Source organism: Harpegnathos saltator, unplaced genomic scaffold (assembly GCF_003227715.2).
Source record: "Harpegnathos saltator strain DR-91 unplaced genomic scaffold, Hsal_v8.6 scaffold528, whole genome shotgun sequence".
NCBI classification, from domain to species: Eukaryota; Metazoa; Arthropoda; class Insecta; order Hymenoptera; family Formicidae; genus Harpegnathos; species Harpegnathos saltator.
This window is the reverse complement of record NW_020230347.1, coordinates 182,594-210,293: the sequence shown is the minus strand read 5'-3', so window position 1 is coordinate 210,293 and position 27,700 is coordinate 182,594. Positions and strand designations below refer to the sequence as shown.

The following is a 27,700-nucleotide window of genomic DNA, read 5'->3' as shown; positions in this document are numbered from 1 at the left end:
GTTAGTGGCATCTCTCCATCGTCCGCGCCCATAGAACTTAAAAGACAATCATTATTAGATACTTACCTTTCTAATCAGGAGAGGTGCTTAATCAATTTTTGAAGAGTGTTTCATGCCACTATCATTCTCTTCTGACTTTGCATCATGGATTATGTAACTGTGCAAGAAAAAATTGAAATGATTTTCATTTATGGCGAATGTAGGAGAAATTTTGAAAGTAGTTTCTCGGCAAAATTCAACGCTATCTATCACGAATGAAAAAAATTGTTTCCATAAAACTTCACATAAAATTTAATTCTGCAATGAAAAATGTGGGTTCTCATTTGAGATTTGAACGTTACCACCCACCCTACCCCAAGGGGATAGGGGGGAATAACTGTTATTATGTTTTTTAAAAATACTTTTAAAAATATTGAATAGGTATTTTTTTATTTTTCAATCCAATGATCATTTCTGGAGAATTGCAGAAAATCTAATTTTTTGCGATTACAGCGCCATCTATTATGAATAAAAAAAAAGTTTCGGACGAAACTTACGTATTTTATGGCGTAGAATCCGAATCTGCAATAAAAAATGGGGGTTACCATTTAAGATTTCAAAGTTGTCCCCCACCCTCACCCCCCGGGAGTGGGGTGGGAGGTCGAGTTTGATATCATTGGATGTCCCCCTTCGAGACGAACAAATTTCATTACCCGCTTTTTTTGATCCGACATATAGTTTTCCGGATATTACGATATGTCAGGTTAAATGGGACACCCCCCCGTATAGGATCTACCAAGTCTGTAAATATGAAGCCTGAATTTGCCCATAGATGGCCCTAGCTGTCAATGTAGTTACCGTCAAACCGCGTCATTGGCGCCATTTCCATTTGTTGACATCTGACAAAGATTTTCAACTCACAACAATACAAGTTTCATACAACAGCATAGTTTGTAATAGCGTTGAACATGTCGAATTTTGTGCCTGGAAGCTACGATTTGCGGACGGCATTGATTTTCTGTTACCATTTGAAGAAAACTGCTGCAGAATCGCATCGAATGCTTGTCGAAGCTTATGGTGAGCATGCTCTTGGTAAATCACAGTGCTTTGAGTGGTTTAAAAATCTCAAACGTGGTGATTTTGACGTGAGAAACGAAGAATGTGGAAGACCACCGAAAAAGTTTGAAGACAGCGAATTGCAAGCATTGTTGGATGAGGACGACGCTCAAACGCACCAGCAACTCGCGGATCAATTAAATGTAACACGAGAAGCCGCCTCCATATGTTTGAAAGCTATGGGAAAAGTCCAGAAGATGGGAAAATGGGTTCCACATGAACTGAATGAAAGACAGCAGGAAAATCGAAAAACTACTTGCGAAATGCAGCTCGCCAGGTACAAAAGAAAGTCATTTCTCCATCGAATTGTGACTGGCGATGAAAAGTGGATATATTTTGAGAATCCTAAGCGTAAAAGATCATGGGTAACTCCAGGCGAACCATCGACATCGACTGCAAGGCCAAATCGCTATGGACGAAAGACAATGCTCTGTGTTTAGTGGGATCAGAAGGGTGTGATCTATTATGAGCCGCTAAAACCTAGCGAAATAGTTCATACTGAACGCTACCGACAACAAATGATCGATTTGAATCAAGCTTTGCGTGAAAAACGACCAGAATATCAAAAAAGGCAACACAGAGTGATTTTGCTTCATGATAATGCACCATCACACACAGCAAAACTGGTCAAGGAAACGATTGAGGTTTAGTTGGGAAATACTTTCGCATGCGGCTTACTCACCAGACTTGGCTCCGTCCGATTACTACTTGTTTGCATCGATGGGACACGCACTTGCTGAGCAGCGCTTCACTTCTTACGAAAATGTACGAAAATGTCTCGATGACTGGTTTGCCTCAAAAGAGCAACAGTTTTTTTGGCGTGGCATCCACAAATTGTCAGACAGGTGGGAAAAATGTATAGCTAGCGATGGGCAATACTTCGAATAAAATATTTTTTATCATTTTCATACAATAAACATGTATTTTCTATACAAAAATCCCGGTTTCATATTTACATACCTGGTATTCAATAACTATAACGGACAACCAACACTAGTTTGAAATAGAGGGTTTTCGCCGAATGCAATGAGCTGCACGCGTGTATTTAGACATGGAACCCAACTAACAAAAAGGGCTGCGACTCTTTCTGACCTGAGCGCTTCATGACTTGCCCACGTTTAACTTGAATTACTCCGAAAATATTTTACATATTAAAAGAAACCATTTAAGGCGTTATTTCTACATACCTAAAACTATCAATTTATGAAGAAAATCGACTTTTGCAACCTTTTGAACTGAGAAGGGTCTTTAAGATAACTCATGCCCTTTCTCGCGTAATTACACCGACGCTTAGTTCAGGTTAGGTTAGTTTCACGTAGAACGACCAAGCGTGCGTCGGCGACGTGCGACGTGCGAGCGAGCGAACGGTCGCATCGGTCGAGATTAATCGGGTTAATGTCACGCGTTCTCACGTGCGCGCCTCGCCTACACTGACCGCCACGTGTATTGCCGATGCCGGTGGACATGCTGAGGATGGCGTTGCTCTTGGGGATGGTTAACCTTTACCGCACGTGTCTGTTGAATGAACTTGAGAGGTCAGGCATCGTATAGCCTGTATCAGACTATGGATTGGGATTGAGATTGGATTGAAATTTGACCAATTAGAAAAAAGAAAATAACCTCAAATATAGTAAAGTTAACTCTGATTGGTTAAATTTCAATCCAATATTCAATCCCAATCCATAGTCTGATACGGGCTTAACGTCGACTGTGCACAGGCATCATGGGACGCTTGTCGTTTTCTCTTTCTCGTTAGAATTGTCTTAATATATTTGGGACTTGTCATTTATTTGGAACTTTCTCGCGAAAATGGAGTTCTATTATGAGCTTTGTCATGACTGAATAACAGGTCGCGTAGAGTAAGATCAATAAATGTCGCTCAAATATCAATCGATCGAAAGTCTCTTTAGGCTTTCTATTGGATTGTAATTGGATCGTATAAACAATCGTCGGATTTCGTATACTATTACACAGGTAAAATATATATTTTTATGTTTATATTTTTATGTTATTCTAATTATGAGGAATGATGTACGTGTGAAAGATGATAGGAAGCGATACATCAAAATAGTGTGTACGTTATTTCAAATTGTAACAGCATAAAAATATATGATCGTTTCGAACATTAGTTGAAAAATCCGAAATTATTACTCGATTTATTAGACACCTATCATTTCATATCGGTGTCAGCATATAACGTGTATAGTTGACTTCTATATTCTTCTATATTTTATATTCATGTTTGACTTGAACGTAAAAATTTCACGTATGGTGCGACGTACGTTATTCGTAATTATGAGTAGTTGCGATGCGTTCGATTCTACGTATAACGAAAATTTAATAATAATGCAATTGAATTATATGTGTTTAACCAGGTGAGCTTATCGAAATTTAACCGGAATTATACAGCAATAATTACATCTCTCACCTACGTTAAACGTGCGAAAACTACGGGAGATGCGATACGGGAGATGTATTCTATTAATTAGCCTGAAAGAGAGACCAATGTTTTCCAATATGTCAAAGGTCAACGCTCGATAGTTTATTCGCAAATGGTGTTGTATCTTTGAATTCTTAACATATCATGAGCTGTTCCGCGACATGCCAAAGTCAATCTTCAGCTATCGTCATTTCATTCCGTCGAAGATTCAATTGCTTGAAAATAATCCCGTTAAAATTGCGCATTAAAGCTTTATTATACCTGAAACTTCGATTTTTTACAAGGTTTCAAGAATTTCTGAATTTTAAATTACATCTGTATATATCGTAGTTACTCTTCGTTAACACCTTCTGCTCAGAAAGTACTCGGAATCGACCAATAAAACACAGAATATTCAATTATTCAGATAAATTTATCTTGTCGCCTTCAAAATAGTTCCCATTCTGTGCGACATATATATGTCAACGTTTAATCCAATCTTTAAAACACTTTTCTTGAGCCAATTTTGATATGGCCTTGAGTTCCTTCAGCGAGTTCTCTTTCACCGCCTCAGTCGTCTCAAAACGCTTACGACGAAACGGTAATTTGAGTTTTGGGAAAAGAAAAAAGTCACAGGGTGCCATATTTGGCGAGTGCGGTGCCTGCGGAATGATGTTAGTCGAATGTTTGGCCAAATAGTCTCGTACGAGAAGCGATGTATGCCGATGGTGCATTATCGTCATGCAAAATCCATGAGTTGTCTTTCTACAAATCGAGCCTTTTCTTACGAGTTTGCTCTCTCAAACGCCTCCTAACGCCCAAGTAGTAATGTTTATTAACTATTTCGCCTTCCGGAAGAAATTCTGAATGCACGACGCCGCGATCAAAGAAAACGGTCAGCATTGCTTTAATTTTTGACCGACTTTAACATGGCTTTTTGGGTTTTGCCTCATTATCGCAACGCCACTCTGAATATGGTTGACCAGTTTCGTCATCGTATTCATAAACCCACGTTTCGTCACCAGTAATGATACGTTGCATGAACGTTTTGTCGGTAGATGCTTGAAAAATCATTTCTTTGGCCACATTTTTATGGTACCCTTTTTGCAAAAAATTTAGCTGTTTCGGCACCAGCCGTGCTGCAACGCGTCTCATGTCCAAAACTTCGGTCAAAATGATATGGACAGAGTCATTTGATAGGTTATGCTCGGTAGCAATCTTTTTTTCGCTCACACGGCAATTTCCAAGTACTAATTTCTTCACTCTTTTAATATTTTCGTCGGTATTTGACATGGATGGGCGACCAGAACTTCGTTCTGGTCGCCCATTCATGTCAAATACCATGTCAGGTCTTCGACGGCTGTACGATCCTCTTTGAACAATTTATACTACTCATTTGCCTGTGTTTTTGAAATACAGTTATCCCCATATGCTTTTTGTAGCATTTTCAACGCGTCGGCACAAGAAATTCAGTTGGAAACACGAAATTTAAGGCAAGCTCTTTGCTCCATAATATTCGATGTCGTAAAAATTGCAGATGGTACCTGAAGTCGACTGACATAAACAGCCGCCACGAATAAACTAATTGACAGATTGTGTTCTGATTTTGTATGGAAGTTAAGTGCAGTGGTACCAACTTAACCAGAAAAGGATTTTGAAGTATCTTAAACGCGCGTCATTTAAATGAGCAATTTCGGTTAAAATTTGAGTAGAAGGTATGCTAGAGGAATTTTATTTCCTAAGATTTTTTATACACCTCGCCGATGATCATAGAGATACCAATAATTATATTGCTTACCCTTTATTATTCGAACTTGAATATTGAAGCAAATATTAACTGCGCAGAATCTTGTTGCATTTCTCCGAATTAATTCTGCTAAGAGCTTTAATATTTCGTATCCTCAAATAGAGTTGGATGATTTGAATCTTTGATGTCGAATTGTTTGAAGTTTCAAACTTCAACTTTAAACACCGAATTATACTAAAACTTTGGAATCCAGCTTGAAACGTCGAATTATACCGAGGCTTCACGGTACTTTGAATACTTTGAATGGAACTGCTCAAATATTATAAATAATACAATAGTATGAATAAAGAAAGAAGTAAAAATCGCATAAGGTATCATAGTTATCCCTTCGAACGATCACACAAATATTCATAGGATATAATGCGGGCGATTACAAATTTTTGGTAATCCTGTACATCTACCAAATCTACCGTGAATGGAAACGGCCCAATTTTAGGACGCCGGCTGAATGTATTTGCGCGATACCCCGGCATGACATATTTCGCAGCGACTACTTTCCAAAGAGAAAAAAGCCGCTCTTTCTCTCGAGTAGTTACGAAAATACTGACCTAATAACCGCGCTTGCGCCCTTAAATAGTCGCCGTAGTAAGAGGCGGCGTATATAGCCCGTTACTATTGTAACGTGAAAATACCCTCGCCCTTAAACCGCCCCAAATCCCCGCGGATTCGCGAATCGATACGCTCGCTCGCGCTACGCTTCAAGCGGCGACGCGAGAATATGCGCCGCCGCCGCTTGAATTCGGCAGGAACTCTTAGCCGCGGTAAAACCGTAAAAGCCTCTCTCGCCGGCTCGCCGGCGCGGGGGGGATCTTTAAAATTGATATCGTCGAGAACACAGGGAGGAGGGGGGCCGCAGGATCGAAAATGTGATACCGGCTGGAGTATCAGTCCGCGGTGAATCAATATAGAGAGATACGGAACGGCACGGCGCGAGGCGGCCGGCCGGCCGGTCGGTACGGCGGTGCGGGCGGGACGCGGGAGAGGGGGAACTTTATCTGATATATTTGTCACAGTCGCGGCCGCAAATATCCGGCAGGCTGCCATTATTTTGCATTCTATCGGCGCCGGGAGCCCCGGCGAAATAAACGCGCATACATTTTCTATCGGGCCCGAGCGGTCGCGCTCTATCGGACCACGCTTGAGCGAGTTTTCGGTACGCGCGGCCGGAAAGTCGGCGAATACGCACGACACGGCCGGCTCGGGGAATTTATTTATGTATATAACGTACACGCGACGCGCGTGATTGCCGAATGCAATTAAAACGCGGACGCGCTCGCGCCCGTTACACGCCGAGTGGAGCGAGTTCGGAAACGCGACGTCGATCCTGTCTCGCGTTTGATCGAAGGGCGATGGGAGGTGGGAGAGGGTGGGGGGAGGAATCGATGCGGAATTTCGATCGTGGGATCTGTCGTAGGAGATGCGACGTCGGTTATGCTGCGGCTTAATTGTTAGAAAGTGAGACGATTGTCCGACGATGATGGGAATTTTACGAGTTTTTAAATTGCATCTCGGAAGCAAATATACTGTGCTGAATTAATTGTTAAATTTACATCGTACGTATCATAATAAATTACATACAATACATGTGCAGATGTGTAAATCCTTTGGTTTTATTGACGCAGCAATGAATTTACTAAAAGTTGCGCGATTTACATATTGCATTTTGCATGACATATTGTTTTCAGTAAATTTTCATCGTTTTCGTTTTGCACTTTTTTGTATTTCTATTTCGTCGTTCTACGTGACAAACACGACTGACGTATGAAATCATAAGGGATGCAACCTTTACAAATTGAGTAAATTTGTTGCAAAATTTATGCACCCTTTTCCGTCTGGACAACGTAATAAAGGGAGATGATAAACAGCATCGAATAGTATTTATATGTAGCTTCCTTGCTTTATTACCTTGTATAATTTTATTTTTGTATATTATGAAATAATTTTAAAAGTAACAAATAAAACACAGGCAGGAGCCAAACGTCATTGTTCGTGCGCGGTAAAGTTTACAAATATCAAATATCAGAAAAACGAACGTCTTGGTGATTCCAACATTTGGAACCTCTCCAATGCACGTAAAGGAAAGATACATTATAATCAATCTATCGTGAACAATACATGAAGTTACGATCGAGAAGTAATACCGTTTCCAAATTTTTCTTTATACTTTTATTTAGAATATGGCAGTTTGTTCGAAGTATTTGTTATAATATAAGGTGTCCCATTTTAAATGAGCCAGACAAAAATCTCGAAAAATATGAAGGATAGATACCAAGAAACGTTTCAGACAAAAGTTGCGTGGTTTCAAAAGGGACATAAAACAATTATATCAATTTGTTTACAAATGGCACTACTTTCGAAATATTCATTAATTTGGACAACTTTTATCTCAAACATTTTTTTATTTGCCTAATATTTGTGAGATATTTAAGGAAAACTTGATAACTTTTTCAATATTTTATTTACGATATCTCGCTAACTATTTGTCGAAAGAAAAAGTGGTACTAAACTTTTTTATTCTATTTGGTTTCAAGAATATACTGTTACAATAGCGCCCTGACTTTTGTTAATTTGATGATTCTGAAATTTCCAAAGGTCGATAAGTTATATATATTTTTTATATTTAAATTATACGGATATTACAATTTATAAGTAGAAGTGGTACCATGTATAGGTGAGCAAAGTGCTCACCTATACAGCACAGAAGTTTCAGCAATAGCAACATTGCAGCAACGTTTTTCAACTTTTTCAACTGTGCAGTATGAGCAGTAACTTGCGCGAGTGCTTAACCGCTATATTGCTACAATGCAAATAGCGAACATCTACTTGAACATTTTTTAAATATATTTTTATTAATGCAACAATATAAAATATTACATATATAAAAATAACTCAGAACTATTAACACATAAACGCGGGCCGCCAAACATTTTTTTATTTGTGACATATATTCCACATCAGATTGTTTTCAAGTGTGTTTAATACAACAAACGAGAAAGGCATGCATGCGAGTTTATACCGACATATTATATATATACGTACATAGAGACATTACAATTTGCAGTATTTATCAATGTCCAGGTATGTCTTTTACTCCGCAATAAGTATATTATTGTATAATATTCAATAAGTTATTTTTTAATTCTTCTTCATAAATATTCACCAGTGTATCTTGTTGTATACTAATGTTTAACAAAAAGCGTCTCGTTTCAAAGTATTTATACTGTCACATATGTACAGTGTTATCGCATAAATATTTTAAAATAAGTCTTAATAAGAAAATAATATTATGTAATTAAACTAAAAGATTAAAAATATTAAACATCACCATCACAGAAAACAATTTTTTTTGCATAATAACTGATGCCGCTCGTGCCACAAATAATTCCACTAATCAATAAATCGAAATCGTTTTCGATTAAACACAGATTTTTCAGCGCATTATCATAAATTCTTTCTTCTTTCACGTCAATTCTTTCTGATACCTCAGAATCTCATAGATCTCACTGTTAACAAAAATTTATGTTTATGTTTATGTATTATATATTAATTAAGTTTATGTGTTATATTCTGAATTATTTTTACACCTACGTTCAAAACATGTAAGATACTCATTATTTGCGTAGCGATTAAGCACTCACGTACATTACCATGCACCTTATGGTACTCGTATCCATTTTACTTATAAATCGTAACCGTCCATATAATTTAAATATGAAACAATATATATATAGATGGATTATAAAAATATATATATATATATAGATATATATAGAAAAATATATAGATGGATTAGAAAAATGCTAACTTTTTCTTCCATATAATGAATTTGGTAAATTACTAATTAAGCCTGACATGGTTATTTTGTTAATTGTTGCAAATATTTTTTATCCTAATCAAGCCTATTTTATTTTTCATAAAAAACTGTACACTTTTTGTCCAAATAGTTCTTTCCTATCTGCAATAATTATCGAGATATCATAAAGAGGGTGAAACTTTGAGCGGTAGTCTCACTCCTTAAACCTGAGCCATTACCGATAAAAAAAATATAAGTCTCTTATTTTTGGCTGCTCTATAAATATGCCAAGTTTCGTCGAAATCGGAGAGACACACGTCGCGGATGTTCCTTGTTAGTATCTTTTATATTTTTCGAGATTTTTGCCTGGATCGTTTAAAATGGGTCATTCATGGGTATAATTGTGGAACCTGCTCTCTCTGTTTTGTAAAGTTTAGGATTAATACATGACGTGTATGTATGTAGGTGTACTCGGATGCGTCTGATACGTTGAGCGCCGCGGTACAAAGATAAAAAGCGCCAACGACGACTCATAAGAGTTTTAAAAAAAGGTACGTTCGCAAATAGAGAAGTCGCCTACGATAGACGATATTTCAAGCACTTCGTTAACGCGATATTCCCTCTCGCTGGCTCTCACAACCTGATGGACTTTTATTGCATCGGATAATCGCGAGCTTTCGACGCGATACTCCTAATAAATGTATCGCGTACGTACGTCCGAATATGACCGCTATCTCCGACGTGTTGCCTGATAAAATCCAATTTTACCCTCTCCTCGTCGCGATCTCGGAAGCTTGACACGATCGTGCGTACATATACGTAAGGAAGACTCGCGTGCAATAGATTGTTTCGTTATTGTTTATTTACCGCGGGCAATTTTGAGATTTTTCCATTTTTGTCCGTCCCGCAGACGGCACGCTTAGAATTGCGTGTGAAAAAAATATGGCGACGCGCGGACGAATCGCCGTGAAATATCACGGCCTTCTGCATACGCCCCCATCGCTTTCCGCTGACGTCTGGCTGGGACGGGATCGCCTTTTGAAAGCGAGTCTCGCGTTGAGTAAGTTCAACGGATGTGAGAGAGACAATCGGGAGACGCGACGCGAAAGAAACGACGCCGGGCGCCGTTGACGCGCGTTGCCCTTTGCGTCGTTGTCGCTGTCGTCCTCGCCGGCGTTACGATCTTTTGTTGAATACTTCGAAGACGCAGAATGGGAAAAGATAGTCTACTCTTCTCGACTACTTTGGTGATTTTCATCCTAAACTAAGCAATGCCATATCGTCTGCGCTCTCGAGTCAAGTTCAGGTTCTCTCGACGTTCGTGTGATGATTTTCGAGAATTTTTATATTTTGACTGTGTCATTTTTCATCGTGTTATTTTTATTATATATATATATATATATATCTTTTTTTTACGTAAGTCTCGTTTAAATATTTCTTAACATAATTATAATTTAATTTATTATTAATTTTTTTATCAGTTTATATCTACTTGAGTTTATTTGTTAGATTATTTATTAGATCAGAGTTATTGTTCTATATTATATATAATTAGTATTATTATATATAATTAGTATTATATTATATATTATATATAATTAGTATTATAGATTTATTAGTTTATGTTATATTAATAATACATCTGTGTGCTTACGTAATCCCGAAAGGGGATTGTATTGAAAATGAGTAAAAAAATATTGACTTTTCTATTGATTTCAAATTTTCTGTTTGATTTATGAATTCCTCATTATATATATATCCCGGGAAAAAATAATTATATACGAACTTTGTATCTAGATAGCGATATATAATAACATAATTATATATAATATAATAACACAATTATACATGTTCACGCAGAAAATAATGCTGTTGTACATTACAAATATAACTGAAGTCAATGTTTATGTTTTGTGGCAGCTCCTATCATCGATGTTTAATCACATTACATTTTTTTCTTTATTCTACAGCATTTTTTACGTGTAGACATATCTGAACAAATATGATTATACAGAGTATAACATAAAAAGTAACGGCACTGCAAAATATCTCGGAAACTAAGCATTTTAGAAAAAAATGTTTCAAACAAAAGTTGTATGGTTTCAAGGAGGACATAAAACAACTACATCATTTTGTTTATAGATGGCACCATTTTCGAGATATTCATTGATTATTACTTTTTTTAAACAGAAACCTCAATTTTTTATTATATCATTTTTTTCTACCAATTAATTTCGACAACTTTGGTCTGAAACACTTTTTTCTGAACTGCTTAGTTTTCGAGATATTTCACCGTCCCTGTACTTTTTATATATCCTATATACAGGGTGTCTCAAGTTTTTCCGTACAAACTTTAGTAGAATGTTCTAGCAGAAATAAGAAAAAAATGTTATATAAACATAGGTCTCAAAATGCTTTATTAGAAAGTTATAGCAAAACTTAAAATTTCACGTTGAAGAAGTGAGTGTACATAAGTAAGTGGTACGCCGTTAGATGATGTTTATCTTATCCGCTTCTTCTTGTCGTGTTTACTGTTAGAAATGGTTGAAGGTGATCATGAAAACTATAAAATCAATTAAATCAAGAGACACGGTAGTCTCTCGCGAACTGTCGAGTTGCGAGTATTTCAGATTATTCGCTAGTAATAACAAACAGTGAACATTGTCTCAAAATGCTGCGAGTTTTCACAAACGAAGAATACACGGATATTCATTATGTGTACGGTTTGTGTGCAGGAAATGCAAGGGCTTCTACTAGAGAATATGAACGAAGATTCCTTAATAGAAGAGTGCCGTATCACACAGTCTTTACCAATGTTCATTTGCAATTACGTTCGACGGGTTTATTTCGTCCATTGGCAGAATGTGGAGTTATACGTAATTATCGTCGTTCTCAAAGAATTCTTAATGTGTTTAATAATGATCCTACTACAAATGTTCGGCGAGCGCCATATCAGCTCCAGCTAGCTCCCGAAGTATGGTTTGGAGAACATTGCGAACTGATAACAGGTACCCGTATCATTTCACACCGGTACAAGAATTTTTGCCAACCGATCACGAAAAGCGAACACAATTTTGTGAATGGTACGTGCAACAAGTACAAGAAGATGATTTTCTCCCATCGAGGATACTATAGACTGACGAGGCTACATTTACGAGAGGTAATGTTTTCAATTTTCATAACAACCATGTATGGTCACATGAAAATCCGTACGCTGTTCGAGAAACAGCTTTTCAACATCAATTCAGCTGTAATGTATGAATGGGCATGTACGACGACATGCTAATTGGTCCACATTTCTTGCCAGAACGTTTAAGTGCACATTCTTTTTTAAACTTTCTTAACAACGATTTAGCAATTGTTCTCGAAGATGTACCTTTACTATCTCGCCAACACATGTGGATACAGTTAGATGGATGCCCAGCACATTGTGGTAGACAAGTACAACAGTAGTTAAACGAACATTATCCCGAAAGATGGATTGGTCGAGGAAGTCCGATATCTTGGCCTCCAAGATCACCAGATCTCCAGAACGCCATTAGACTTCTACTTGTGGGGGACAATGAAAGAAAAAGTTTATCGAACACAAGTCATATCAAGAAATGAACTAACACAAAGAATTATCGACACAGCTGCAGAGATAAAACAAAATCCGCAAGAAAGTCTTAGGGTGATAAATTCAGTAGTACATCGATGTATAGCTTATATTGACATGGGCGGACGGCACTTTGAAATGTGAACTTAAGTGATTGTTTCTTACATTTTGTATTTTATTTTTGCTATAACTTTCTAATAAAGCATTTTGAGACCTATGTTTATATAACATTTTTTCTTCTTTCTGCTCATAGAACATTCTACTAAAGTTTGTACGGAAAAACTTGAGACACCCTGTATATGACCACACATAGAAGCAAAGTTCATACATGCGCAGAAAACATTTTAATAGAATAACACACGACACTGTATCGCGTAACTGAAATATATACACACCGAAGTTTAAATTTATGCATTTTACAACAATTAATAGTTTTAATTGGATATCCGTTTAATTTAGCAGTATGAAAATTTAAATTATCCTTGCAACATTTTCTCATACTATCCTCAAATATTTTGGATAATATGAGTACATTTTAGCCGGGCATACTAATATGATACTATCTCAGTGTATGAATATTAATATTTTCCAGAAAAATTAAATATATATGATTGTATATATACATACAATACATATAAAATTTTCCTGACGATGTGCTTTATATATATCTTATTGTTATTTCAAGCAAAATTGATCCTCTTTCAAAAGGGCTCAATTGATCGCCTATATTTCAAAATCAGAGACATAATTTATAACATAATTTATAAGTCTATGCATATTGTAATTTAGAGATAGCGTATATTCGCTCGCCAGAAATTTTAGCGAGTGAAATTTTAGTATCATGGCTAATTTACCTACAAGGCGTTTAAATCCAGCCGACCGTGTAATTACCGTTATCTCCGAGACGTTGCGTAATCTGCGGCCGTTTATTATCGCCGATTTTGTTTTACGCTCTTAAATCACTTTTATCGTGTTTCTCATCGAAATGGGCGAAATCGATTGTTAGTAAGGAAGAGATGAGCATACGGGAGAGCGGTGGGGAAGAGAGAGAGAGGGAGGGAGAGAGAGAGAGAGAGAGAGAGAGAGAGAGAGAGAGAGAGAGAGAGAGAGAAAGAGAGATTTCACCGCGTCAATATAAATATAATATGTTTCTCGTGACGTTTCTCCTTGCCGTCGTGTCCACTACAATCGGCTTGTAGAATACGACAGGAGGAGAGCTGTCATTTTCCGGAGAATTGAAAAATCACTGCCGCGAACTCGCGTTTCTCGCCGGTCTTGGCCGGGTGAAATAACGCCGGCATTGTGTCGGCGGCGTCGCGACAAGCGAAACTTATGTCGGCCCGGGTCGGATGAAGAGGAGGCAGGTTGACAACTTTACTTAAATTTCACTAATGACATCATTAAAATAATAAACGACGTCGTTTATAAAGCAGAACGCGCGGCGAAGCACGACTTCCGTGGCGTCCGGCGCGAAGCGGAGTCCTCGAATCGGAAAGTCCTCGTTCGCCGACACGGTGCCGGTTTCGTTCCGCTCAGTCTCTGTGCTTCGATTATTGGTGTCCGATATTCGGTCGCTCGATGCCGAGTTACTCACATGAGGGGGAGCGAATTAAGTCGTAACATACGTAGTCGCGATCCGCGATTGTCCGACTGCCAAATCCAGCGCACGCGACGTTACACACGCGTGCAGTTTCCAATTTCTCTTAAAGCGAATGTCTCAATTAGTGATCGAGTTATCTCACCGTGGAAATAAATTAATAAGATACATGCTAGTCTAAGTATATAAAGTTGATTCTGTTGAAAAGCTGGAAAATATTTGGGATTTCAGTTGTGTTATATCTCTCTCCAATTTACGGAAAGATTTTGATTTATTTATAATATTTTCTCAGAAATGATAAGCTAAAGTACTATCTGGCGATATAGCGGTTTAGTCTTGTCTTTTTATTGAGCACTTTTGAGAAGGTTGAAAAATAGCTACTTGAATCTAGCAAATAAACATTCAATGTTAACTATCAACTTCTCTCTAAGATATTAGTGAGTAATTGCTCAGTCTGCCGCCGTTATGCTTGTAATTGTTATGATGTTTTAGCACATTCACTATGGTTTACAATTTATTCGAAACTTGTTATAATCGATAATATACAGGGTGTCCAAAAAGCCCCGAACCGGTCAAATATCTCGAAAACTAAATGTGTTAGAGAAAAATGTTTCACAAAAGTTATACGGTTTCAAGGGGAACATAAAACAACTATATCATTTTGTTTACACGTGGCGACATTTTCGAGATACTCACTGATCATTATTTTTCTTAAATGGAAACTTATTGGTTTTTGGAAATTTCAAAATCATCAAATTAACAAAAGTCAAGGCGCTATTGTAACAATATATTCTTGAGACCAAGTAGAGTAAAAAGGTCTAGTACCACTTTTTCTTCCGACAAACAGTTAACGAGATATAAGTTAGATATTGAAAAAGTTACCAAGTTTTCCTTAAATATTTAAAAAATATGAGTCAAATAAAAAAATGTTTCAGACAAAAGTTATTCAAATTAATTGGTAGAAAAAGATGATGTAATAAAAAATTGGGGTTTTTATTTAAGAAAAATAATGATCAATGAATATTTCGAAAGTGGCGCCATCTGTAAACAAACTGATATAGTTTTGTTTTATATCCCCCTTGAAACCATACAATTTGTATGAAACTTTTTTTTTCGAAATATTGTCTTGTTTTTGAAATATTTTACAGGTCCAGAACTTTTTAGATACCCTGTATATGATTTAGGATAAATACACCCTTATTAGCTGATTTATTGAAGAAGACGGATGCGCAGTTGTCACAAATGGGGATGATATCTAATTGAGTCACTACTAATTGGGACATTCACATTAGTGTTTAGTAGATTTCCAGTGATGCGTTCTCTTGGTTGGTTTCTTTTTAGTAAAGGCGGATATCGCCGCGGTTTTCAAGCTACTAATTAAAAGTATTATAATGGGAAAAATATGCACGTCCAAGGAAGAAATGTATTCGAAACTTTAACAAAAGATTCCTCAGAGACTTGTTTGTATGGACGTTTTATTACAGTTCGAGTTCGAGATTCCGCTTTATCAAAATATTAATTATTTAAATATTTCTAGAAAAGTATAAAACAGTATCTCGAGGAATCTGTCCATTGACAAAATTAAACGCCAAGAGATACCAGAATATACGAGATAAGGATCGATCAAATTTCGAAATTTACTTTTTAGATAAATTCTGATCAACAGTTGTTCGTTAATTAACATATTGATTGACTAATACTAGTTATCATGCAACTGACATACGGATAAGATCCTTTATTCTATATGCTAACGAACTAATCTGCATAGGTTTTCTCTAGAAGAATACATTTTTATTGAGTTTTGCTGAATAACAATCAACACATTAAAATGAGTTGCTAATTTCGAAATAGCGTCAGGAACGAAGGTTTTTAATATCACTATGTAGCAATCATTATGTCTGTGTCAATTTCTTTAGGGATGAACTTATTAAAATTAGAAGAAAATAATTTGATTTTAATATGACATAAATATGACATTCGTCGCTCATGCGCCGAAATTTCTTTCTTCTTGTGAAATTTTATACCGAATGTTTATTCATGATGCTATACGTTATATTTTTATCGGTAATGTTTGAATTAAAAAGGGAGAATTGGACGTCCGCAAGATCGCGAGCAGAAAGGTTGTTCGCCATACTTCACGTGAGTTTTGGAACGCACTGGAGGGTTTTCATGCTTGGAAAGCAAATTCTTCTGTTGGACACAAGGCGAATATGTTCCGACTCACATAAAATCTAACGGACTACTTTTCTGTACACGGTTGTACAGGGTGTCCAACGGGAAGTTGCTAAAACTAAACGACTGGTTCTTCCCTCCATGATTTTAGAACGAGTCTTCAGGTTAATGGCCGCCGCTTGAGGGTCCGCAGTTTTATTCTGATTGTGATAGAAGCAGGTCTGTCTTATCGAGTGCTTCTTTTCTAGAGAAAATTATATAATAGTGCTTGTAGAGGTTAGGTTTTGTATTAGATATGGAACATATAAAATTACAAGCGAAAACACACTGAAGAGGTTAGAATTCATTAATTGTTTAAACTTAGGCGTTATGTCATTTCATTTTTTGAGAATAAATCTGCATTAAAATAATTCTTTGTGTTGTTTTTAACAGAATTATTGATAATTTTATGCAGTATGGAACTACCCAAGATCGTAGATACGATCTGTTAGGTCCTTCTGTGTCTGTATCTGTAGAAGAAAATATTGAAGAAATTAAGGAGTACTTTGAGCAAAATCCAAATGCCTCTATTCGGAAAGCTGGCCAATCCCTTCAAATATCAAAAACAACGTTACACAGGATATTAAAACGTTTCCTGAAGATATATCCGTATAAAATAATATTTCATCAATTGCTTTCGTCGGAACGCGTTACGACGAAACAATGTATAAAGTTTATGGCACCCGAGTCGTCGGTTTGAGATATTCCAAATTTGCTCAGGGAGAACTAACATGGCCACCGTATTTATCGGATTTAAATCCATTCTTTCTTTAAGGGTACATTAAAGACAATTGTTATAATTATTATGCCGGAAATTAAAAAACGGTGCTAGATTTAGTAACAGTAAGAAGATTGTCTGTAATATTAAAGACGACATGTTGAGAAAAGTTCTTACGAGTTTTCGTAAAAGAATTGAGTTTTGTACAAATTTAGATGGCGCGAACTTTGAAAATGTTTCTCATTAATTTATTTGATTATATTTTTTATCATTTTCCATTAACGAAATAAACTGATACACTAATATCTTTTTAACATTTTATTTATATCCATTAAAAACTGCAGACTTTCCTCTTTTCAATGCAATTTTTTTTTTTACAATATCTGAATACATTCGAAAATGACAGCTGATTAGTCTCAACAACTTCTCATGAGACACTTTGCATACGTATGTGTCATCTTTGAAAAAATAAATATCTTTGGAAAAATTAAAGTAATTCGGTGAGATGATAGGGGAACGATCTCTCTATAAAGTTCAAAATCTGTTTAAAGTATTTACAAAACAGAAGCGCGTGAGAAGCTCTCTAGGGCGCGATGAGCAATTTTTCGCGCGTTTTCCAGCGATTTGCGGCGCTTTCCAAGTAAATAAGACTCACCATCCCAATGTGTTCCTATGTGTTACCCAACTTCAGCCGCGCAACTCGCGCTTTCCCGACTTTAACCGACTTTGTCCGCCGCCTCGGCACGAAGGAGAAAGAAATTTGGCAGCGCGCGCATCGCAAAGGACCATAAAATAGATACACACGTGGATCTCTCTCGTTCCAACTGGTGCGGATATCAGGCACGGTTTCGGTGCCTCGTTGTACCTCGCTTCGCTTGACAACATGCCAAGAAAAGAGGGCTCGACGTCGTAAAAGTAACTTCCGATTCGATATTACCATAAGTGCGGCGCGGGCGACGGTGGCGGCTGTGTGAGTTTCCGGAACCTCGGCTTTACATCCCTTCCGCGTATCACGCGTGTCGGCGGCCGGCCGGATATTTTGCATGCTTCTGCGAAAGTCGCCCCCGCGAGCCCGCTACTCTTACACGGCCCCGAGAGTGTATTACGTGCAATCGAGTCTCCCGCGCGCACGCGAACCGGATGTTTCGTAAGGACGACCGGCCGCTCGTGCATAACGGGGTGTCACAGACGCGGCATGATTCGTTGGTACAAAGGGCCAATTTGAATTGTAATTGTATCTCGCCCTCGGCTTCCGCGGAAACAATTATTCCGCGTAGAAATCGCGCTGCCACCACAGTCGCAGCCGCCGTTTCTGTGTGTCGCAGGCTCCTCTCTCGCGGGAAGGAATAAGGTAATAGTCTCAATTATGGGTCGAGTCCTAATTTCGCGTGAGGCTTGATTAAAAAAGGTATGCATAATGAAAACGAGGAAATTTTTTAATTTTTTTTTACAATTGTTATATCCGTAGGTCACATTCGCGCACATTGTTAACTTTTAAGGAAAAAATATAAACTGTCAATTGGTCAAAAAGGTACACATAATGAAAACAAGGAAAACTTTTTTATTTTCATTAGTCCTTTTACAATTATTATCTGAAAGTTACATTCACAAACACATTGTTAATATTTCAGGAAAAGATTTTAAACGTCACTTGGTCCAAAAGACACACATGATGAAAATAAGGAAATTTTTTGTCCTCTTTAATCCTTTTATCTATTATACCTGAAGGTTACACTTTCTGTATTTACAAATATTATTAGTATTCATAGAAAATAATATAAAATGTCACTTGATCAAAAAAGGCACATAACAAACATTTAATGAAAACAAGAAAAATTAAAAATATTTTTTTTTAGCTCTTCATAATTATTATACGCTAAGGTCACAAGCATTAAATTGTTAATGTTTAAGGAAAATATATAAAATATCACACTTACTGCTCGCAGTATGCTTCACTCGATAAAATTACCTCTTGGGATTAAAAAGCAAATGTTGCTCATAAAATCTTAAATACGTCATAAATTTAGTACGTATTATTCTCTTGACCCGAATTTACGTATCGTATGATCTTTGCTAAGACGCGATGTAATATGTCGAGCCAGACTTGGGATTCATACGTGAACGTTTCTTATAATTTTTTTCGAATTTGAGATTAATGAAATTAAAGTCTCGTAATTTTACTTTCAAACTGTGATGTCGGTCTCTCATATTGACATTAACAGTTCCTCTCAACTGTCCGATCGACAACTTTGCAGAAGTTAATGAGTCATTTCAGCCGTAAATAAACCATAATTAGAACCGTTACTTGGCGTCCCGCCGAAAAGTATATATGTTCACGGTGGATCATGGACGGAGTAATTGGACGGCGTGGATAAACGCGATGTTGGTAATCCGCGCGTCGGGAATATCCGCTGTAGAGTTTCGCTTCGGATGCAATCGGAACACGCTCGCCGATTCAAGATTAGTCGGCTATCGATTGCGCGTGCGCGCGCACACGTTACTGTCGCCGTCGAAAATTCCGAATCTTCGACATTTCGCACGGAAATACGTTTTCGATGCGCGTCCGTAGTACGAGCGCGCGGTATTTTTGCAAATATAGGTGCGACCTACTGGATTGAATAAATCATTCAGCGTGACCCGAATTCTGCCGCCCCGCCTGCCCGCCCTCTTGACGGTCTGACGTAAATCGAACGCTCGACAAGAGTGGAGCGCGCGCCCCCGCGATTGTACGAGCGCGCGTGCGCGCGCGCGCGAACGTACGCGAGCTTACGCGAAGATTAATTACGCGGGCGTAATTTAATCTCAAATGAACCCCGCTCGCCCGTATTCGAACGCTGCGGATAAAACCGCCACGCTCGACGGCGCGTATGAACGACCTCTCGAACTTTTATTTCGCTCGTTTTCTTTCCCTTTTTTTACACTTTTCTTTTTCTTTTTTCTTCTCTTCTTCTTCTTTTTTTTTACGCCCAGGTTTCGCTGCGAAGGAATGAGAGAAGCGCGTCAATATGGCCTTGCGATTGAAATCTATCAGTATTTTACCGCGGTATTTCTTAATGCGAGCATCGAGGGGAGAAGATGATTAATGTCATTTAAATTCTACTCGCTTTCGGCACCATCTACAGTAAAACGTTTAGTAGCTGGCCAATTAAGGCCAGCTATATCAGGATTTATTAATTATTTATTTTATTTTATTTATTTTCTTTTTATTATTCCATTTTATACGTGTTATTGTAGCTAATATTATAACATTATTATATAAATTTATTAATAATTTATTAATTGTGTTTGTTAATTATTATTTATTATTTATTATTTATTTCTTTTTGTAATTGCTATACACTTTAATGTTGTAAAATGAAATCTCGATTGTAATTCGATGAAATTCGCGTGAGCGGACCTTTTTATTGCTCTATTACAAAATGGTACAGTTACAATTGCATATAAAATTGTCCTAACTAACACTATAATATATTTCTGCAGCAATTTCTAAGGTTAATTTTGCATTAATTTAATCAGTAGTTAATTTAAGTAATATAATTTTTTTATTACTGGTTACAAATACGCTTGCCAAACATTTTCGTCGTAATGGAGACGTTGATACAGACTGTTGTTGTTTCTTGCTTGATACGAGAGACAATTGACAGTAAAATTTTCGTAGGAGTTTTAATTACAAGAATTAAATGTCTAGCGGGCGAATGGGCGACACAGAAAATTGCGATTGACTGATAACGCACAATAATACTTTTAAACGGTTCGGTCACTCGAAGAAATTATCCACGAAACGTGCATGTGCGTGCGACAGAACAAACTATCTATCGAAAGTTTAACATTTTAAGTGCCGGCCTGGAATGGCATTACGCCTGCCTTTGCAAGAGAGCCAACGTAATTCGATCTTTTGTGACATTTTAAAATCTACTAGAGCGCGCGCGCGCGAGCAATATAATATTCAAAGTTTTAAGCATCTGCGCACACATCTCTCTCTCTCTCTCTCTCTCTCTCTCTCTCTCTCTCTTCGACGTACGTGTTAATCGTAAATGCGCATTCCTTGTTAAATCGGATAATACTTGTCAATGAGCTCGCAATAATTAAATGCGAATTTTATCCGTGAAAGCGACGGGAAAGTTTCCCTTGGCCATAAATAACGTGTCATTTATGCAACGCGCGCAGCTTTCTCGATCATTGATACAATTTAATTATTCGACGGGGCATTAAATGACACATCAATTTGCTCTTTGGTCAAGGTAGATTTTTCTGCGATCGGATGTCGGACAATCTGGCGAAAAAGGCAGCTCGAAAAGCAACGTGATATATTTAAAACAAGAAAAGATGAAAAAAAGCCGGCTATCTCTAAATATCACGCACGGACTCTCGTTCGACTCTCTCGTTCCGATTCGAGCTGCGGGTTTGCGTTTCATTCGCGAGTAAATTAACTTTCAAAAAGTAAAAACGTGCGCTCACGCCCGCGCGAATCTCCGGCAATTATCTCTCACGTTTATCCTCACAAAGGAAGTGGAATTTTACGGATAAACGATCGCACGCGGTATGCGTAATAATCCGATAACGGGAGAGACCTGTCGGGATTCCGGAATGGATAAATGTACATCTTGAAGATGTAATTCGTTTACCGCTCCTTCGTTTCAGGGATATTTGTTGCGCCTAGGATTCGCGGGATTCCCGGCAACTGCGGTGAACGCGAAAATCTCGGCGAGAAGATGCGAAAAGGGAACAATGCCTGTACTACATTCGAATATTGCTGCGAGGCTTCCCTTCTTCGCGCCGATTTTCGCGAATCATATCTAATTAAAAAATACTTCAATATTTTATACTTGTTTCCTTTTGTCTATCATCATCGTCATCGTCATCGTCATCGTCATCATCAATATTTTTTATTATTATCATTGCTCTGTCATATCGTCATGTTCTCGCGCGAGCGTTCACACATCCTCAACTATTCAATGTGTGTGTGTGTGTGTGTGTGTGTGTGTGTGTGTGTGTGTATGTGTGTGTGGCGCCGTTCGCGCTACGAAGCTGCAATAAACACTTATCTATTCACTTATCCCTGGCCGCTTATCCGCGCCATTATCTATCCCGTGGCTACTTCTGCGAGCGCGTAAATATTGAAACACCCTTCCGGGAATGAAGTGTGCTGCCCTACAAAATCCGCGACTTGGTGCAGTTTCCCGGAAGTACGGTGTAAAAGACCTCGCGGTTTCCTTCGCGGAAGCCGGTTACATTGCGCGACGTCAGTCGCTTTTACATCGCGAGCTAAAGAATATTTTTTTCTCAGATCCTCGCCCAAAAGAACGAAAGCCGACGCGATTATTAGATTCTCGGCTGAAAGCTAACATAATTGGAAACACTCGTTATTTTTTTCCCTTCCCCTCTCTTTATCTTTTTCCCTCTTACCCTTCTTCTCTATTCTTCTTTCTTCCTTCTTTCTCTCTCTTTTTCTCCAATGACGTTCGTTGAGGGTTCGTACGAAAATTGTGTGTAAAATATAAAACTATTGGGTTATCCGGAAAATAATTTAGGTTTTTCCAAATAGATGGTATTAGTTACCTTTTTAAGCAGTTAACCTCATTCTAAACCAGAAAATCATTTTACATTTTTACAACGCACATTTCAACCTTTATTTGAAAAAAGTTGATTTGGAATCTGTCAAGTTGTTTTTGTTTGGCGTCGTATCAAAAATGGAAAATCAAGGTGAGCATTTTCGTCATATTTTGCTTTTTTATTACCGTAAAGGCACAAATGCAGTGCAAGTAAGAAAAAAATGGAATATCGCATATAAAGAGTATGTGTTGACTGAATACCAGGGTTAGAATTGGTTTTCGAAATTTCGTTCTAGGAATTTCAACCTCAAAGATGCACCATGTTTTGGAAGGCCAGGTTGAGGCTGATGAAGACCAAATAAAGGCATTGGTGGACGCAAATCGTTATTTAACAACACGAGAAATTGCTGAGAGATTGAATTTATCGAATTCGACCGTGCATGAGCATTTGAAACAACTTGGTTTCATTTCAAAGTTTGATATTTGAATTCTCAAACGCATGTTTTCAAAGAAAGAGGTTTGATTCGTATTACCATCTACGACTTGCTATTGAAACGTGAAGAAAACGACCCATTTCTGAAGCGATTCATAACTGGAAGTGGAAAATGGATTGTGTACAACAATATTAAACGCAAAAAATCATGGAACAGACGTGATAAATTAGCTCCAAGCACATCGAAAACTGATACCCATCAAAAGAAAGTGATACTCTCTGTTTGGTGGGATTGGAAAAGAATGGTTTTTTTCAGCTGCTATCAAACAACCAAACGATTGATTCGAATGTCATCAATTGGACAAATTGAATGATTCTGTGCAGAATTCCATGACTTCAAGCGGAAGAGACCGGAATTGGCGAACAGAAAAGATGTGTTTCATTATGACAACGCCAGATTTCAGACAAGTTTAATGACTCGCCAGAAGCTGTTAGCACTTGGATGGGACATGCTACCGCATCCACTATATTCACCTGATCTGGCACTATCAGATTGTCACTTGTTTCAGTTAGTGCAAAATTCTTTTGGATGATAAAAATTTCGATTCAAATGAAGATGCCAAAGTCACTTAATTCAATTTTTTTGCCAATAAGGATCAGAAATTCTACGAGCGTGGAATCATGTTATTACCTAATAAAAATGGCAAAAAAGGTGTTAGAACAAAATAGTCAATACTTAACAGAATACAACCTCTTTCTATTAAAAATATCGTCTTTCATTTTCATGCAAAAAACCGAAATTACTTTCCGAGCAACCGAATAGATGAAAAAAATATAATCAGTAGTGCATTAATTGTTGATTGCCTTCACTATGTAAGATATTTCGTATGTATTGACTATTATATTATATAGCCTAGATATATCTGTTGTGTTTCATAAAAGGAAAACATGTCTGAGGAGAAAGTTGCACAAAGGGTTATGGTAACAGGAAAAGTTTTTTTTCTGAAAATCAGTCGTTTGGAAGATTTCAAGGTGAAAGTCATACCTTTGAATGGAATAATACGTTTGTATTAGGTTTGTGTAAAAGAAATTTTTGCGTATCGAATATAAAGACGCATATTTCAGTTAAAATTTATATTTATTAATCAAAATAAAGACCATTGGTCTGCACACATTTCTCCCAACGGGAAACAAGTTTGTTTATTCCTACAAAATAGAATTTTGGAAAAGATAACGGTAGAAAAATCGGCGCCAAATTTAAAATGATAAAAACCGCAATTATTTTTGCACCAACATAATATTTGCGTCATTTTATAGTCAGTAGTTGGAAGAAATTTAAAGACCTATCACAATATGATTTTTTCAAATGGTTCTAAATGTAAAATATTACATATGTTTGAAGAACAAACAGGAAGATAAAAAGTTTGTCTTTCATATAGAAATTTTTTCTTGAAAGGTGTTCAAAATGACTTCGGTATATTATTTCAATTAATTAAGATATACGGGACAACCGGTATAAGTGAGAAAAAGAGGAAAGAAGAAGCGAGGAAACGATGACTTAAGAGTTGCAGACGTCAGAACCTTTGATTTTTCAATTCGAGTCAGCTCGAGGATTTCGAGTTCGTAATGTAAACCGAGTGCTTTTGTAACTATGCCAATTACTCTCGAGGGAGGAGTGTTCCTTTGAGCCGAGGTGGTTAACTTTAGAGAGATCGATATGATGTATCTCGAAACCTCTAGATCTTAATTTCAGCGGTGACTTTCTTTATCAATCGATAGAGTTCGCTTACTCTTTCTACTCCGTATAGAAATTTTTCGATATAATGTGTTTTTCATAAAAAATGCCAAAATTTATCTTGGGATTATACAACTGATTAATAATTTTCCAGATATAATATATCCTTTATTTAGAATTTCCAAAGGACCCCGCACATTTTATATGAATGTTACTTCGGTCAAATTAGCTGAGATTATGAAAATGTTGTGGTTTAGGTGGTGCTGATTAAAAGTTTCCTTTGGCAAAAACTCTCAAAATCAAAATTGTAAAAGATACGATGGCTTAAAGTGAGTGCTATTGGAGTTTAAGAAATGCCGGTTTCTCTGAATACACAAATTAAATTAATATATAAATGTTTGAAAAATAAATATATTTGGTGCTCGCGCGCGCGTGTGTGCGTCGTATGTGTATGTGTGTGTGTGTATGTCACGCAGAGATCAGGACCCCGTGGATCGTCACTTCTATAGTATTTAATGACTCCAAACCCTGTCTGTCGTGCGTATGTGTGTGTGTGTGTGTATGTATGTGTAGTCATTATCGCGGTGTAGTTAGTATATAAAATATTAGTTCTCTTATTTGTCCCACACATAGTCTTACTAGTCCTAGTTATTTTGAAGATGACAATTTTCTTTTACGTCAATAATTATGTTTACATTATCATGTTCACATCTATATGCAGCATCAAGAATATAATTTAATATAACTGTACTTGGATATTTAATAATTTGTTGGTGTTTTGCATAGCCTAAGAACCATGTGCTTCATGTTGCCAGTGTCTTATCTAATTGCGTGACACACACACACACACACACACACACACACACACACACACACAGACACATACACGCACACGCACATGCCCCGCGGGTCGTCACTTCCATAGTCTTTAATGATTCCAAACCCTCTCTGTCGCGCGCGCGCGCGCGCGCGCGCGTGTGTGTGTGTGTATGTGTGTGCGCACACACACACACACACACACGCGCAACAGAGAGAGTTTGGAATCATTAAAGACTATGGAAGTGACGAACCACGGGGTCCTGATCTCTGCGTGACACACATTCAGTGTTTCTGATCCCTGCGTGTATTCAGAAATAGGCATTTCTTAAACTCCAATAACACTCACTTTAAGCCATCGTATTTTTTATAATTTTGATTTTCGGATTTTTTGTTAAACAAAACTTTTGATCAGCACCACCTAAATTACAACATTTTCATAATCTCAACTAATTTGACCGGAGTAATTTTTTTTCACATAAAATGTGCAGGGTTCTTTATTTTGTAATTAGTTGATAATTGATTACGATTGGAAATGTCACTCTTATCCTAAATATGGGGTCTCTGTCTAAAATTGACATGCAAGCACTGCGGGAAGTTACCTTCTCTGTCGGTAACGTCGATATCAAAAAGGGAATATTATTTTTACACAAACTATTGCATTTAAACTTTATATTTTGTACAAAAATTATATTTGGATATAAAACAAAGACTAGAGAAAATATCGGAAACATTTTGAATTTCCTATTTAGAATCGGATAATCTGAGGCATTACGCTTATCTATTTATTATTTATATGTTCGTTTGTGTCTATTTGTTCTATTTATTGTATATGTATTTATTCATCCGTCAATTTATAATTTATAGCAAGACGTTACTTTCGAATTTCGCGCGGTTGCACGATACAAATGTGAGTGCAATGTGTATTTAAAGACCGAATCGCTAGGCGGTGTTCGAAAAAAAAAACAAACGAGAGGTGGGTGGTAACCTTGTCGTTATTGGTTGGTTGTAAGCAATATATATATTGATAATAATAGATAATATGCATTATTATCCTTCCTTTTCACAACGCTTTTAAGTGAAAGCACAGTTACGATTATCAGGCCTACAATATATTTTGCATAAATTCATCATCTCGAACCTATTTATTTAGTTTTGTATTTCCCTTTGTCGTCGATTACTACTGCTGTCCCTATTTTTCTCTATTATTTACTACTTTTATTTCCGTCCTCGTGCCATTATGTGTATTTAATATTATGCAACTACAAAGACCAGGCTTCCCAATTAGATAACCCAAGAAATATTCCACTCGGAACGTCCTCCACGAAATATTTCCTAAAATCGAGATTCCACTTTGTGCCGTCGAAATTTTTACCGAGCAATTCTATCGAATCGATTAGAATTGCCAACTTAATGAGAGAACGAAACCCCTGCGTCTCCGGCTCCTTCTCATTCCTTCGGAAAGTTTGTTGCCGACGACACGATCGCACGGGATCATCTTCTAGATGGAACAATCGGTCTCGACGATCTCAAAGGAAGACGAAGACAAGGGCGGACGGCGATAGGGCGGAAAGGAGATGGCAGCGCGTAATATACCGGGAGGTTTCTCGGCTCTCTCGGCTCGGTCTTGGATTTTAATGGATCGACCAATGAGGGCGAGCGACGACGCCCGTTATAACACGTTAATGAATAGCCGTCTATCTTGGCGCGTTCTAATGCGAAATCGATACTTAATTATCCACCACCACCTATCTACCTTTGCATTTCGGCCGATACTTGCGTACTGCTTAACACTCACGCTCGATTCGCAGAAATATCGTCGAAACAGCGCCGACTATCACTGCCGATATTAGGGAGGATTCACACTTGGGCAGAAAAGCAGAAAGTAGAAGGGCAGCAGCCAATCAGAACTCGCGCTGATAGACTGTC

General features: G+C 37.5%; 2 protein-coding genes across 2 annotated transcripts in view; both read left to right on the top strand.

Moving 5' to 3' along the window:
• Positions 1 to 27,700, top strand: part of LOC112589500 (uncharacterized) — a gene marked incomplete at its 3' end in the record, with an annotated part of 95,224 nt that overhangs the window by 50,791 nt on the left and 16,733 nt on the right. The window lies entirely within an intron of this gene.
• Positions 11,594 to 13,243, top strand: LOC105183015 (uncharacterized). Its single transcript, XM_011140858.3, has 2 exons — positions 11,594 to 12,274; positions 12,470 to 13,243. Exons 1-2 carry the CDS (start codon positions 11,786 to 11,788, stop codon positions 12,524 to 12,526), a joined length of 546 nt encoding a protein of 181 aa, XP_011139160.2. The 5' UTR covers positions 11,594 to 11,785; the 3' UTR covers positions 12,527 to 13,243.

Bases quoted from the DNA above. Each gene is read 5' to 3' on its own strand.
- LOC105183015 (XM_011140858.3), top strand. From the start codon at position 11,786: ATGCTGCGAGTTTTCACAAACGAAGAATACACGGATATTCATTATGTG. The intron at 12,275-12,469 runs GTAATGTTTTCA...ACAACGATTTAG, and splicing joins CGAGGCTACATTTACGAGAG to CAATTGTTCTCGAAGATGTA.